Below are 15,520 nucleotides of genomic sequence, written 5' to 3' on the forward strand. Positions count from 1 at the left end.
CTTGTTGGGAGAACCCTCCTCAACTTTCCTACCACATATTCTGGACGTCTTCCCAAACACTACATTCCTTTTCTACACACACACACACACACACACACACACACACACCAGCTCCTGGCACTCTCTCTGCCCCCCCAACATTATCCTATTTCTCCCTCCACAACACTCCCTCCCCCCCACAGACACATCCACACATCCACCTGCTCTAAGAATGCTTCTCTACATCCATCCTCTCACCACATCTATGCCTTGTAGACCTTTCCTAACATTCACTCCACTCTCACACCTCAATGCACACATGTTTCAGCCCTCAGGGGCCTCTCTTTTCAAGCCCTCCTCCACGTTCTCTCTTCCATGTTTTCACTGAGAATTACACATCGTTCTGTCTCCCCTCTCCCTCCCCTTAACCACCCCCCCCCGCACCCCCGCCCCGTCCCCCCATCCGTCCCAGCGCAAGCATACATAATTAGCAGCAGCTTTGATGAGATTAGATTTTATTTTGGGGTCAGCCTGACCCAAGTAAGCTGAGGAAAGGCTTGAAGATATCGGGCTTTCTGGGGCCAGATGTGAGGACCAGATGTATGGGGAGATGGGGAAGAGTATTGTGAGGAAGGAGCGTCCCTAGCTTAAGCTAGGGCGGGGTGGAGAGGAGGTGATGAATGTTCTGGGGGATAGAGGGCAGAGGATACGGGTGAAAGGCTCGTCTGGAGATGGCCAGGGAGGAAAGATGGGGCGAGCTGTAGGGGCGGCGCCACAGACTGAGGGGATCGCATCTGTCTCGGAGTGTGCACTTCATCTCTTTCTCCTCCTCCACCCACACGCTACACGACGGCGGCAGCGCAGGGAGGAGCCAGGGAAGGCGGAGCGAGAGGCTGGAACGGCCTGGGCAAGAGAGCAGCCCCAGCTTTTGGACAGCAGCCCCAAGCGCCCGGACCCCGGATCCTGCTTGGCAGATGTCAAAACAGGAGGTAGGTAGAGACCCCAGTGGGGGAACTGAGAAAGGAGGGGGCTGTCCAGGGGCACAGGACAATATGAGGGGGTCTGGGGAGAGTGGGTCGTCTGGGCCAGCGGCTCCCTAGCCTCACTCTATACACATCCCCAGCTTCATAGAGAGCTTGCAGCTCAAAGAGTCCCTTGCTTGGAGAGGGGGCCAGCAGGGCGCTCAGACTCTTCCCGCTCTGGACCCCAAGGGACAGTATTCCTTTCCTCTAAAGCATACTCCTTTCTTTCAATCTTTTTTTTTTTCCTTTTTCTTTTCCTGCCCCAGCATCCATCCTTTCCCGGGCCCTTCCCTTTGGCAACCTCCAGGACCCTTTTCCTTCTTCCTACACCCTCTTCCTGGCTACAGGTTTTCTTCCCCATCCTCCAAGTTCCAAAGAGACCTGGACTTTCCAGTATCACCCAGGGAGGGAGTTGGCTGGGATGGGAACTTTGGGAAGAGGGGTGTAGAGGAAGGCTGAGGTAGCGATACCCACATTGCTGAGGTGGAGATACCCACATCACTGAGGTGCAGATCTCTTTTCTCTGGCTATGTGTTTGGTGGGAGAGGGTCAGAAGGTATCATTCGCCTCCCTCTTTCCAGCCTTCCCAAGAAGGAACATTACTGCCACTTCGTTCTTGAGGGTTATTGCTGGTAGACTCCTGGGGTTGATGAATTATTGGTTTGATTTAGCCTAGCAATTCTCATGTTTTGTATTCTCCCTTCATTCTGGAGCCTAGGGGATTGGTAAATGATGGAAGGGAAAAGGAAGGGAAAGAAGGAATGTCATGGTGAACATGCAGTAAATACTTGTTGATTTGTGGCGAGTTGACTGAGGGCAGGATGGTACTTTCAAGGGTATCTTAGGAGACACAGCAGAGAGAGGGACAATAGCTCTGTAGAGGAGAGGACTGAATGGTCAGCCAGAAAATTAATTAACTTGTCTGAGCTCAAGCCCATCCTAAAGAAATACAATAAATTTTCATCATCAGAGGAAAAGATCAGAGTCATCGAATATTAATGTTGGAAGGAGCCTCAGAGGCCGCTCAATTCAGTCCTTTCATTTTACAGAGGAGGAAACTGAGGGCCTTAAAGAAGAAATGATTTGCCCAAGGTCACACAGAGCCTGAGATCACCAGCTATTTCCTCCATTTTGGGCTTTCTCATTGATTCATGTCCTACCACCCAACCAGAACTGAACTTGAACATGGACACTTCCAAGTTATTGGCTGAATGAATGCCGGGGATGAGCCCAAGGGGGGGATATAATGGCTATTTCATCCTTCTTCCCTCTTCTCTCCTTCAGGTTAAATAGTGGAAGAAGAATCATCATCTTGACCAGAAAGTTTGGATCCTTCCTTTGGGAGGACAAGCATGCCAGTGCTGTCTGAAGATTCCGGTGAGTCTCCCAGTGTCCATGGGATTAAGGGTGGAAAGAAATCAGACAGAGAGAAACTTAGATAATAGAGGAAACTCTACTTCTCCCTCTCCTCCTCCCAATGCCCTAGTCCTGTCCAGTTCACTGCTGTTGACTAGATGAGTCTGGGCCTCTGTAAAATGTAGGGATCTAAATGTATGATCCTATGAGGATCCCCCTTGGGTAGCTGGGTGGCTTAGTGGATAGAGCACCGGGCCTGAAATCAGGAAGAATCCTCTTCCTGAGTTCCAGTGCAGCTTTAGATACTGTGTGACCCTGGGCAAGTCACTTAACCCTATTTGCCTCAATTTCCCCATCTGCAAAATGAGATAGAGAAGGAAATAGCAAACCACTCCAGTGTCTTTGCCAAGAAAAACCCAAATGGGGTCACAAAGAGTTGGGCATGACTGAAATGACTGAGCAACATAGTGTCCACAGATTTAGCTTTGGACAAGAATACTGGAGAGGGAGCTATAAGTTCGAAAATATTTTGCAGGCTTAGTTTCAGGAAGAACCTTCTGTAAGGTGCTTTATACTGAGTTGCTATAGACTAATGTGGAACCTGTCCCTACCCCACCCTGAATCTCCCCACTCTTAATGATTGGATTGTACATTTGTCTTTCTTAGTAGATGTCTCAGTTTAGTTAAATAGGGTTAGTGCTAGTTAAATAGGATCTGTTGCAAAGATAATAGAACCAATTCTTGATATATCTTAACTAGGGTGTCCAAAGTCCAAAGTCCTTTTGCAGAAATTTGCAAAATTTTCATGCCTAGTAAAAGGAAAACCCCATGAAAAATGAACTAAAATTAACTAAAGAGATCTGAGCCAGAGGATGTAGGTTGAAATCTTGTCTCTGCCAATTATTACCTAAGTTACCATGGATCAGTCTTCTTATCCTCTGTACCTCAGTTTCCTTATCTATACAATGAAAGCATTGGGGGGCAGCCAGGTGGTGCAGTGGATAAAGCACTGGCCCTGAGTTCAAATCCAGCCGCAGACACTTGATACTTACTAGCTGTGTGACTCTGGGCAAGTCACTTAATCCTCATAGCCCTACAAAAAAAAAAATGAAAGGATTGGGCTAGGTGACTTCCAAAGTCTCTTCTGGCTTTAAATCTTACAATTCTGAGCTTCCTAGGGCAGGAAATTCCCATTTCACTTTTCATTCCCTATCTGCTTCTTTGTTTTCTCTTCCCATTTCCTCAGGGTTGCATGAAACCCTGGCCCTCTTGACCTCTCAGCTCAGACCAGACTCTGATCAGAAAGAAGAGATGGGGTTCTTGAGAGATGTCTTCAGTGAGAAAAGCCTCAGTTACTTAATGAAGGTAAACTCTTGTTTCATCTGCACTCCCCATTTTCTTTCATGCATAATATAAGTCCCTGAGGGCAGGGGCTAGTTCATTTCCCCCATTTCTTTAAACAAATTTTAATTGTCCTTTTATTAAATATTTTTAATCAATGAAAATCCATCTTCTCTCCTTTCACTGTCCTTCCTCCATTGAGAAACAAAAACAAACAAACCCCCTGCTACAAATATGTGGGTATTTCATTTTTATATCCCCAGTGCATGCCACATGGGAGGTGCTTAATAAATGCTTGTTCAATTAAATTCCATGTGGTCCAGTTAGAATTTCCAGATGTCTGTGGCTCCCCGGGCACCCCTAGAGGTCATTCCGTCCATTTCTCTGTTTCTAGGAAGCTCTGTTCTTCCCCTGACTCAGAAAAAGGGTGGTCTGTTGTGATGCAGAGTTGCTAACCTCATGGCCAGTAACATGCTTTGAGATCCAGATTACAGCCCCTTCCCCCCAAATCCTTACAGTTTTTTAGAAGGGTGGCTTGGGGAGCTAGCTAGGTTTGCTTTCACTCGCCAGAAACTCCACTTGTCATTTCCATAAAAGTATGTTATTATTTTCCAGTTACATGTAGAGACTTTTCAGCATTTGTTTTTATAAGATTTCTAGTTTCACATTTTTCTCCCTCCCTCCCCTCCTTCTTCCCTCCCCAAGACAGCAAGTAATCTGATATAGGTTATATACATACAATCACATTAAATACATTTCTGCATTGTCATTTCAGATTCATGAGAAACTGCGCTATTATGAGAGACAGAGTCCAACTCCAGTTCTACATAGTGCCACAGCCCTCGCAGAGGATGTAAGTCTCCCCTCTCTGGCAGATTTCCACTCTCAGCAATGGAGAGGTATTGCCTCTACCTGGAGGGGGTTCACACTGGAAACTAAAAGGCACAGAATGCCTTTCTCACCTTTGCTTCTCTATTTACCTTTCATAGAATAGGGAGGAGAGAAGCCTGCCTGTGAGCCCCCAACACCCCTCCCCCCCCCACACTCTGCCTTTGCCTTTCTGCTTGACCTTGGACTAAACACTCAATCCTTCTGGGCCTCAGTTTCCTCATCTCAAAAATGAAAGGATTCTACTAGATGACCCCTAAGATCTTATGTAATTGTAGTAGTGGGGTTCCAGGTCCTGCTTCTTCCACTAGTTTGCTTGTTAATAATGAGTAAATCACTCCACCTTTCTCTATAAATTGGAGAGGTTGAATAAGCCAATCTGTTAGGTCTCTTTCAGCCCTAGGTTTGACACACTAACTTTAATTGGTGAGTAAGTTCTTACTGGGGAGCAGTGGAGGCAGAGGGGGGCCTTCCCATTTCTACTCCCCAGAGCCTGACAGAGTTTACAAATGCCTAGCATCCCCCTAGTTCTTGAGCAGACAAAGATGCAGCAGGGCCCTGTGGTTGTGAGCAGATTTGGGGCTGGGCCATAGGTCAGAAATCCCAGGAAGAGCTATTTTGACCAAGAAACTTAGAAACAGTTGGAAAAAGCTATCATAAATTAGACATTGGTTCGCATTTAGCTAATTCCCTTTTGCCTCTGGTGTTCTGTCTCTGTTTAGGTTATAGAAGAATTACAAGCTTCATCAGTTCACAGTGATGAGAGGGAGCTGCTGCAGCTGCTGTCCACTCCCCATTTCAGGGTACTGACTCCTGGAATTTCTCGGTCCTGGCCCAGATATCTTTTTTTAAATGGCATTTATATATTTTGTTTTGACACAACAAACATCTTCCTCTCCCCACAATTTATTCCTCCTTCATCCTCTCCTCTTCTTATCCCTCATCTTCCCTTTCTTATTCCCTCCCTCCTCCCTTTTATCCTCCATCCTTCCTTCTTTGTATTCTCCTGTTCTCCCCTTTTCTCATTCCTCCATCCTCCTCTCCTCCCCATTCCCCTCTCCTCCCATCTCTCCCTACTCTTTTTAGCCCCCTAGCTCCTCTCTTCTTAATTCCTGTTCTTCCTCCTTTCAATCTAACAATCTTTTTTTTTTTTTAGAAAATGCTTTCCCTGAAAAAGTTTACTGATTGGCACAGAAAGGATTAGTCAGTCAAAAACATTTATTATGCACATATTATTACTATGTGCAAGGCCAGGGAGCTATGTTGTGCAGTGGATAGAACATTGGGCCTGGAATTAGGATGATCTGAGTTACAATCCAGTCTCAGACACTTACTAGCTGTGTGACCCTGGGCAAGTCACTTAACCCATATTTGCCTCAGTTCTTCACCTGTAAAATGGGGACATGCAGGGAAAAGAAATGACAAACCACTCCAGTATCTTACCAAGAAAACTCTAATGAGGTCATGAAGAGTCTGAAACAATGATCAACAACAACAATGTGCAAGGCACTGGGGATACAAAAATGGAAGATGAAATCATCCATGACCATTAATTTTTTAAAAAATTATTATTTTTTTTTCAGAGCAATGAGGGTTAAGTGACTTGCCCAGGGTCACACAGCTAGTTAAGTGTCAAGTGTCTGAGGCTGGATTTGAACTCAGGTCCTCCTGAATCCAAGGCCAGTGCTTTATCCACTGTGCCACCTAGCTGCCCCCAACCATTAACTTTTAAAACTTGGCATTTGACCAGAATTGTATTACTTCCCTATGATGGCTTTATTTACCTTCTCATAATTGTTGTGCATTGGTAGAATTTCCTTATCGGTAGTTCCCTAAACTGATGAAATCACAGGTTTGGTTTTTAAAAATAATTATTGTGTGTATTGTTCTAACCTATACTGACTGTGTGACCCTGGGTAAGTCATTTAACCTCTCAGTGCTTTGCACAAGAGGTACTGACCTGCTAGAGGGACTTCTCTCATCAGGGAGTTCCCTATGCCAAAGAAATCACAAGCCTTCATTCCCTAACTGTACTGTTGGTTGTGTTTTCTTTGTTCCTCATTGCTTCATACAAGTCTTCCTTTGAATTCTTCACATCCACCTTGACTTACAGCACAACAATACCCCATTATATCCATATACCATAATTTGTTCAGCTATTCTCCAATTGCTGGCATGTATTTTGTTTCTCTTTTCAACAAGATCACAGCTCATTCAGCTCACGTGTTTTTCTGTGATGTGGTTAATGCCATCTGTGGAGAATGGGCCATGGCCCCATGGAAGGGCTACCCTTGCTACAAAGTCAGGGACGTTTGTGCCTGGGAGCCTCCCTGGGAATCCTTTCCATGCTGCCAGTTTTCTGATGGGTCTGTGTGCAGTCAGCCTCCTCAGGCCTCTGTGACTTAACAACCGTGGCTTTGCAGCGGCTGCTACAGGGCCATCATCTCCTTCCTTGGGGCCAACTCTCTTTGGTCTCCTACAGGCTGTGCTCATGGTACACGACACTGTTGCTCAGAAGAATTTTGACCCTGTTCTTCCCCCTCTGCCTGAGAATATCGAGGAGGATTTTAATGAGGAGTCAGTGAAAATTGTCCGTCTTGTGAAAAACAAAGAACCTCTGGTATGTGTATTGTACCCACCCCCACCCCCACCTCCACCCCCACCCATCCACACACATCTACAACACATCATTTTCTCATTACACTCTCTTCTAATCCCTCTTCCCCCATCCTTTCATTGACCCTCTTCCTATTACCCTTCTTCTCCTTCTTTCCATCCTTTCATCTTCCTCTTTACTTCTCATCCTCCTCTTTCCATCTTCTCATAGCCCCTCTACCCATACTCCTATCTTCTTCCTTTCCTCTGGCCTTCTTTTATTTCCCATCTTCCCTTCCTTTCATCTCCCATTCATTGCCCCAATTCCCTCATCTTTCCCTCCTCTCATTCCCCTCTCTTCCTCTCCTCTTATTGCTCCATCTTTTCTAATTTCCCTATCTTCCTCTTCTTATCATTCCCCCCTCCTCCCCTCCTCTTAGTCCCCACCTCATTCCTTTTAGCCCTTATCCTTCCTTCCTCCATCCTCACCTCCTCTTCCCCTCCATTTTCCCATCCTCTCTTTCCCCTCATTCTAATCCGCTTTTCCTAGTAAACTGGGAAGTGGTTTTTCTATTCCCTTCTTTGAAACATCAAAAGTCACTTTACTCACCAAGTCCCCACCCTCAACCCTTCAAATACATTTGAGAAAATATATATCCCTGGAAATCCCTATCCACTTCTGCTGATGTGATTGACGATTCTGGCTAAAATTTGGTCTCTTGCTAAAAGAAATATTGTATGCCTGGTAGTGGTGAGAGTCTGGGCTGGGAGTGGGGGTGGGGGTGGGTTCTAGCTCCAGCCCAGCTATGGGGCCTGACTTGATGATTTTAGACAAGTCAGTCACTTAGCTAGAGAGATGGGGATCTCTACTATGTTTCAATTTTCTCTCCTGAAAAATGGGCACAATACCTGCCCTACTATCTCATATGGGTGAGAAATAAGATAATAGGTATTAAAACACCAACGAGGGGTTTTTAACCTGTAGTCTATAAATTTTAAAAAGGTGTTGATAATTTTATTTGTAAGCCTATGGATTTTATTTTATGCATTTAAGAACCTTATGCTAAGCAGGGGTCCACAGGCTTCTCTAGCCTGCCAAAGGGATCCATGACACACAAAAATGTTAAGAACCCCTGGCTTAAATTTAAAATTTAATTTAATTTAATTCATTCTACCAATGCTTTGCACCGAGAAGAACTTAATTAAGTATCTGACTGATTTATAGATATAAGATGGTCATGGTGGTGTCCTAATTTTTCTCATTGACTTTTCCTGTTGAGGGAGATCTTTGCTTAAGAGAGAACTCTGTCTCCTCTCAGTATTGGAGAGTCTCCCCTCCCCAACCCCAATTTGCCTAGCGTTCCCTGGAGGCAGAGGAAGTGACATTCAAGCCTTTGGAGTAGCTGGGCCTCAGGGATCTGGGATTTGGTATTTCCATCTCATCGACTTGCCTTCTCTCTGGGGGGTCTGATTCAGGGTGCTACCATCCGGAGGGATGAACACTCAGGGGCGGTCATCGTGGCCAGGATCATGAGAGGGGGTGCAGCTGACCGGAGTGGTAAGCGACTGAATCCTTCTCCTTAAATGTTATATTGTCCCCCAAGTTGACTCCTTCAACCTTGTTACTTGCCAGTGGAGACATATACCAGCAGTATTGGGAGTGGAGGTTGCCCGTCCTGTTGAATGAAGAACACCTCCATTTTCTCTAAGGCATGAAACCTTAACCTGGAGCCTACTGGCACTGAGGGATATGCAGATAGATTTCAGGGAGTTTGTAAATTTTATTTTATTTTATTATTATTAAATTTTTTTGCAGGGCAATGAGGGTTAAGTGACTTGCCCAGGGTCACACAGCTAGTAAGTGTCAAGTGTCTGAGGCTGGATTTGAACTCAGGTACTCCTTCCTGAATCCAGGGCCAGTGCTTTATCCACTACGCCACCCATCTGCCTCCCAAGTTTGTAAATTTTGATAAGGAAAAAAGATACATCTTTATTTTACTCTAATTATTTTCCTTTGCAATCCTATATATTTTATTTGATGCATTTATAAACATGATTCTGAGGAGTTCGTAGGCTTCACCAGACTGCCAATGGGGAGCTCTTGCTCTAGGGTAAACATGGAATGTTTACTAAAAGTCCCAAAAGAAAAAAGAAATTTTAATTTTAATTTGTTTTAGGTCTATGTTAAGAATAGACCACAGAGAACTTTGAGGATGATGGGGCAGGAGAAAATTTAGGAACTGGAACAAAGAACAATCCATCGCTGCAACTCCTAAGGGCATGAGAATCTCTGCTTCAAAGGTTTCTAAAATTCAGGGAGATTTTTTCTTTTTACTAATAGAGAGTCAAAGAGATGAATGTCTGTTAAGACATCTCTTTTTTGCCTTCCCACAGGCTGTCTTCCAGTGCACTTCGTCCTTACCCCTGCCTCTTTGCTTCCTTTGAAGCTCAATGTGTGTGTCACCTCCTATAGGAAGCCTTTCCTGACTTGTCTGTTTGTTAAGGCTTTCTCCCCCTAACCCTACTTCCTGCTCTGCACTATTGTATATTTACTTATCAGGTCATATATTCTATTTTCGTAGTAGAATGTAAGTTCCTTGAGGGCAGGGATGCTTTTACTTCATCTTTGTGCAAAGACGGTGCCTTCCTTATTTTAAAAAAGTTTTTCTCTATGATTTTATTGATGTAAAGAAATCCCAGTGTGGAAACCTCTTTCCCTGGTGTAACAACTCCTCTGGCTTAGATATGATGTGTGAGTTACTTGGGACAAATTAAAATAATTTAATAGATCAGTGGTTCTCAAACTTTTTGATCTCAGGTCCCCTTCATACTCAAAATTATTGAGAACCCTCCAGAGAACTCTTGTTTATATGGATTTTATATATATGTACACACATATATACCCATACTATATGATATGGGCCTGGGATAATTAAGAAGTTTCTCCTTGAGAAGCAAAACCAAAGGTGACCAGATAACAGGACAGAAATATTGAGGAATTAAGGAACTATTAAAGTATAGATTGACCAACAAGTTATGGAGATAAAATTCTATGGCAAGAAAGTCAATTAGTTGTGGCTACTACCTGAGTAGTGCCAGGAGATAGAGACAACTCCAGAAGTCAGACCACCATTCCTAAACAAAATCCCCCTCAACTCTCAGGAATGATGAGCATTCAAGCTTTCCCCACCCCATCCCAAAAAGGAACTTTCCATTTTCAGATGATCTCTCCATCTATCCTCTATAAAATTGTTGTCCGTCATCTGGTTCAGGGAGATAAAAGTTCTAAGATTTCCTCCTGGCCAGATTCCCTTGTACTGAATGAAAAGCTGTTCTTTTATCTTTAATCAGGACATGTGCAAATTGTAATTCTTTACAGAGAAATACCTAAGGACCCCTATTTCCCTTGTGACACTATATTATATTATACGTTATACTTAGTGTATAAATTATATATAATATGATATATAATATAATAATGTTCTATATTGATATTTACCTATTAAAAATGAAAACATCTTAGTATTATTAGTATTATTTTGGCCTTGAAACCCCCCTGAAAGGATCTCAGGGATTGCCCTCTACGGTGGTTCCTGGACAGCGGTATGAGAAGTGCTGTATTAGATTGACTTATACAAGAGGTTCTTAACCTGGGGTATATAGACCCCTAATGTATCAGTAGATGGAATTCAGGGAGTCCAGGTACTTGATTGAGAACAAATTGGATCTTTATGTTTTGTTTTGTTTTGTTTTTGCAGGGCAATGAGGGTTAAATGACTTGCCCAGGGTCACACAGCTAGTGTCAAGTGTCTGAGGCCAGATCTGAACTCAGGTCTGCCTGAATCCAGGTCTGGTGCTTTATCCACTGCACCACCTAAATGCCCCCCATCTTTATGTTTACTAATTGAAATTTGGCATTTCCTTCAACTATTTCAAGACATTATTGTGAAAAAGGATCTCCAGGATGCCCATGGAGTCCACAATGCAAACCTCACCCCCAAAACCCCAACTTACTCATGAAGTCCTACTTTCAATACGAGGTTTCACCTGGTCAAGGGCAGCAGATATTCAGCCTCTTGTGTCAGTAGAAATACAAACCTATGACCTTTGCTATCATAAATTGAAGCTCTATAAAAATGTTGCTTGCTACAAGTAATTCTCACACCACTAAAGTTGCAAAAATTAGCCTGAGGCACTGAGAAATTAAGTGACTTAAGCGTTTAATGCACCACCTGGAACATAGTAGGTGCTTAATAAATGTTTATTGATTGACTCACCCAGAGTCACACAGTCAATATGTGTCTGAGGCAGAACTCAAACCCAGGTCTCCCTGACTCTAACCTTGGAGCTCTATCTTCCTCATAATAGGTGCTTGTTAGTTGAATGAATCTTCACCTATATCTCTAAAGTTGCCTCCTCCCCCCCCCCCCACCACTTGGAGGTGTGAAGGGGGTATGTGTGCTTGGAGTTTATTTGTAAATAAGAAATGGGATGAGTTATTACTGCTTTTCAAAACATTAAAGGTGGCACTATTCCAGGTCCTTCATGGGACAAGGCAGGGCCCATGGAGGTTTGGGGTGAGGGGGTGGGAAAGGAGGGATCACAATGCCTCCTCCTTGATCAATAAGTCACTGTCTTCTTTTCAGGTTTGGTGCATGTTGGAGATGAGCTGCGGGAAGTCAACGGGATTGTGGTTCTGCATAAGCGGCCCGATGAAATCAGTCAAATTCTGGTGTGTGTTGCTTTGGGGCTGTTGGCAGGATAGGGGATGGGAAGGTGTGAAGGGTGGGGGTTGGGAGGGTGTTTCATCTCGATGACTTCCTGGGACCCCTAGGGGGTCAGGATGAGTATCTTAGCTTCTCTATTTACAGTCAGTCAATGGTAAGCAAGCATTTATTAAGTTCCTACTCTGTGCCAGGCATTGTGCTGAGCACTAGGTATACAAAGAAAGGCAGCAAACGCTCCTTGCCTTCAAGGAGCTCACACTCTAACGGGGGAAACATCAATGGTAAATAGCTATGTACAAATAAGATATATATGAGATAAATTAGAGATAATTAGCAGAGAGAATATTTCCAGGATACAGAGTCTTGGTAAAAGGGGAGGCAATTGTCTTATTTAGCCAGGGCACAGGAGGAGAATCTGAACTTAAATCTCACAGTTGTTTTATCCCTCATTCCTCCTCTTATCTAATTTGCTTCATCATCACATCCAGCCTTGATTGCTCCCATTTCAATGGGAGTGATGTCACTGTGAACCCTTTTTACCAAGGCTAACTGCTGCCAAAGCTGGCACAGGATTATTTCATCCTCAAAACACCCCTTCAGGGGAAGCTAGGTGGTACAGTGGATGGGGCACTGGCCCTGGATTCAGGAGGACCTGAGTTCACATATTCAAGTCCAGCATGAGACCCTTGACACTTGCTGGCTGGGTGACCCTGGGCAAAGTCACTTGACCCTCATTGCCCCGCAAAACAACAACAACAACAACAACAACAACAACAAAACCCCACTCCTGCAAAATAGGAAGGACAAGTATCATTTTTTAAAAAATATTTTATTTTTTCCAACTACAACCAAGAATTGTTAATGTTCATTTTTTAAAAAATTGAGTTCCAAATTATCTCTCCCCTTTCTCTTCCCCCTCATTGAGAAGGCGAGCAATTTGATATAGGCTACACATGTGCGATCATGGAAAATGTTTCCATAATCATCATGTTGTAAAAGAAACAACAGACTAAAAAAAAAAAACCCAACCCCCCAAAATAAAGTTAAAAAAAGTATGCTTTGATTTGCATTGACTCCATCAATTCTTTCTCTGGAGGTAGATAGCATTTTTTTTTCTTTTGCAGGGCAATTGGGGTTAAGTGACTTGTCCAGGGTCACACAGCTAGTAAGTGTTAAGTGTCTGAGGCCGGATTTGAACTCAGGTACTCCTGACTCCAGGGCCCGTGCTCTATCCACTGCGCCACCTAGCTGTCCCCTAGATAGCATTTTTAATCAAGAGTCCTCTGGAATTGTCTTAAATAGTTGTATTGCTGAGAATAGCTAAGTCATTCACAGCTGATCATTGTATAATATTTCTATTACTGTGTACAATGTTCTCCTGGTTCTGTTAATTCCCTTTTCATCAGTTCATGTAAGCCTTTCTAGGTTTTTCTGAGATTGCATTGCTCATCATTTCTTCCTTCCTTCCTTCCTTCCTTCCTTCCTTCCTTCCTTCCTTCCTTCCTTCCTTCCTTCCTTCCTTCCTTCCTTCCTTCCTTCCTTCCTTCCTTCCTTCCTTTCTTTCTTTCTTTCTTGGGCAATGGGGGTTAAGTTACTTGCCCAGGGTCAGACAGCAAGTGTCAAATGTCTGAGACCAGATTTGAACTCAGGTCCTCCTGAATCCAGGGCCAGCGCTTTATCCACTGCACCACCTACCTGCCCCTTGCTCTTCATTTCTTAAACCACAATAGTATTCCATCACAATGATATAGCATAACTTTTTCAGCTATTCCTCTATTGATGGGCATCCCCTCAGTTTCTAATTCTTCTTTTCTTTTTTTCTTTTTTGCGGAGCAATGGAGGTTAAATGAGTCACACAGCTAATAAGTGTCAAATGTTTGAGGCCAAATTTGAACTCAGGTACTCAGGTATTCCTGAATCCAGGGCCGGTGTTTTATCCACTGCGCCACCTAGCTGCCCCTCTAATTCTTTTCCACCACTAAAAGAGCTTCTGTAAATAATTTTGTACATATAGGTCCCTTCCCCTTTTCCTTGATCTCTTTGGTATACAAACCTAGTCATGATATTGCTGGGTCAAAGGGTATACACAGTTTTATAGCCCTTTAGGCATAGTTCCAAATTGCTCTCCAGAATGGTTGGCTCAATTCACAATTCTATCAACAGTGCATTAGTATTCCAATTTCCCTATATCCCCTCCATTTAAAGGACAAGTATTATTACCCCCATTTTATAGGTGGGAAAATCAAAGCATAGGAAAAATTCCCTGTATTTCTGGCTAAGTGACTGAATGGGGAATGTGAAATTATGAGGAAGGCAGCATAGTATAGTATAGTATGGTATGGTATGGTATGGTATGGCATGGTATGGTATTGTATGGCATGGTATGGTATGGTATGGCATGGGATGGTATGGGATGGGAGGGGATGGGATGGGATGGGATGGGATGAGATAGGATGGGACAGCATGGCATAGCATAGTATAGTAGCAAGAGTACTGGCCTGAGTCAAGAAAGATTTCTAGTAACCTTGTAACCTTGATCAAATCATTTAACTTCCCTGGAGCTCAGTTTCTTCATTTGTAAAAAGGAGTCTCACTGGTGGCCTCTGAGGTCCCTTCCATCTCTAGGTCTGTAATCCCATGATCTATGATTTTCTGATCTCGACGGTGCCACCCCAACCCCCATTTGAATGTAAGCTCCTTGTGGACAACCACTACTTTTGTCTTTCATTGTATCCCCAGTGCTTAGCTCAATGCCTGGCAAATAGTAAGGGCTTTAAAATGCTTGTTGATTGAATGACCTTGGGAAAGTCACATATCTTTCCGTATCTGTTTTCTCATCTTTAAAATGGTTTGGCTGACTCATCAACTTCACAGGATTATTTTATGGTTTAAATCTTCAAAGAGCTTTAAACAATGTAAAGTGAATGCATCTGAGGTATCACTAGCCACTTATACTAGGTGGACTGAAAGTTGTCGTTTAAGAGCTTAAAAATGCACTAAAGACTTTTGGGTCCCCCTTTATTGTCCAACATAATGAGATTAAGGCTAAAGCTAAGTGTCATCACCCTCCAGTCTTTCAAACACTTTACTAGGCTTTGTAAGTTAGTGTTGAGAAAGTTAGAAGGATTCCGGAAAGATCTGGTTGGAGAGCCTGGGGTTTGAAGGCACCTTGGACTTGATGGGTCCTTTACAAAGGTCTCTCTCTCCTTCCCCAGCTCCTGGAAGCTATCTCTGTTTCCCATGGGTAAAGTGACCCAATTTACCCATTTTAAATTTAGAGTTGGAAGGGACCTATTATGAAATCATCTAGTACAACTTTCTTAGGTCACAGATGAGGAAACCAAGACCCAGAGAAATGACTCACTCAAGGTCACAAAAGTATTGAGTGTTTCATCTTTTACTATCCAGGACCTAGCATGGAACCCAGAGCATAGTAGGACACTTTAATAAATGCTTGTCGATTGAATGAGATAGCAAAGATAAGTTTCAAACTCGGGTGACACGACATACAACTGGTGTTCCCATATTAGCTGTGTGACTCTGGGCAAATCACTTCACTTGATACTTAGTTTCCTTATCTGTAAAATGGTTATAATAATAGCACCTATGTCC

General features: G+C 43.5%; 1 protein-coding gene across 2 annotated transcripts in view; it reads left to right on the forward strand.

Moving 5' to 3' along the window:
• The first annotated feature begins 591 nt into the window (after nucleotides 1-591).
• MPP3 (MAGUK p55 scaffold protein 3) overlaps nucleotides 592-15,520 on the forward strand; it is a 56,584-nt gene continuing 41,655 nt past the window's right edge. The window contains exons 1-8 of one of the 2 annotated variants that reach the window (XM_044000715.1): nucleotides 592-968; nucleotides 2,286-2,378; nucleotides 3,604-3,722; nucleotides 4,474-4,551; nucleotides 5,309-5,389; nucleotides 7,069-7,206; nucleotides 8,658-8,739; nucleotides 11,828-11,913. In XM_044000715.1, the coding sequence (XP_043856650.1) occupies nucleotides 2,354-2,378; nucleotides 3,604-3,722; nucleotides 4,474-4,551; nucleotides 5,309-5,389; nucleotides 7,069-7,206; nucleotides 8,658-8,739; nucleotides 11,828-11,913 (609 nt within the window). In that variant the 5' untranslated portion in view covers nucleotides 592-968; nucleotides 2,286-2,353. The remainder of the gene's footprint in view (nucleotides 969-2,285; nucleotides 2,379-3,603; nucleotides 3,723-4,473; nucleotides 4,552-5,308; nucleotides 5,390-7,068; nucleotides 7,207-8,657; nucleotides 8,740-11,827; nucleotides 11,914-15,520) is intronic. The other variant, XM_044000716.1, reaches the window with a different exon arrangement.

This window comes from Dromiciops gliroides, chromosome 4, assembly GCF_019393635.1.
Source record: "Dromiciops gliroides isolate mDroGli1 chromosome 4, mDroGli1.pri, whole genome shotgun sequence".
Taxonomy (NCBI): Eukaryota; Metazoa; Chordata; class Mammalia; order Microbiotheria; family Microbiotheriidae; genus Dromiciops; species Dromiciops gliroides.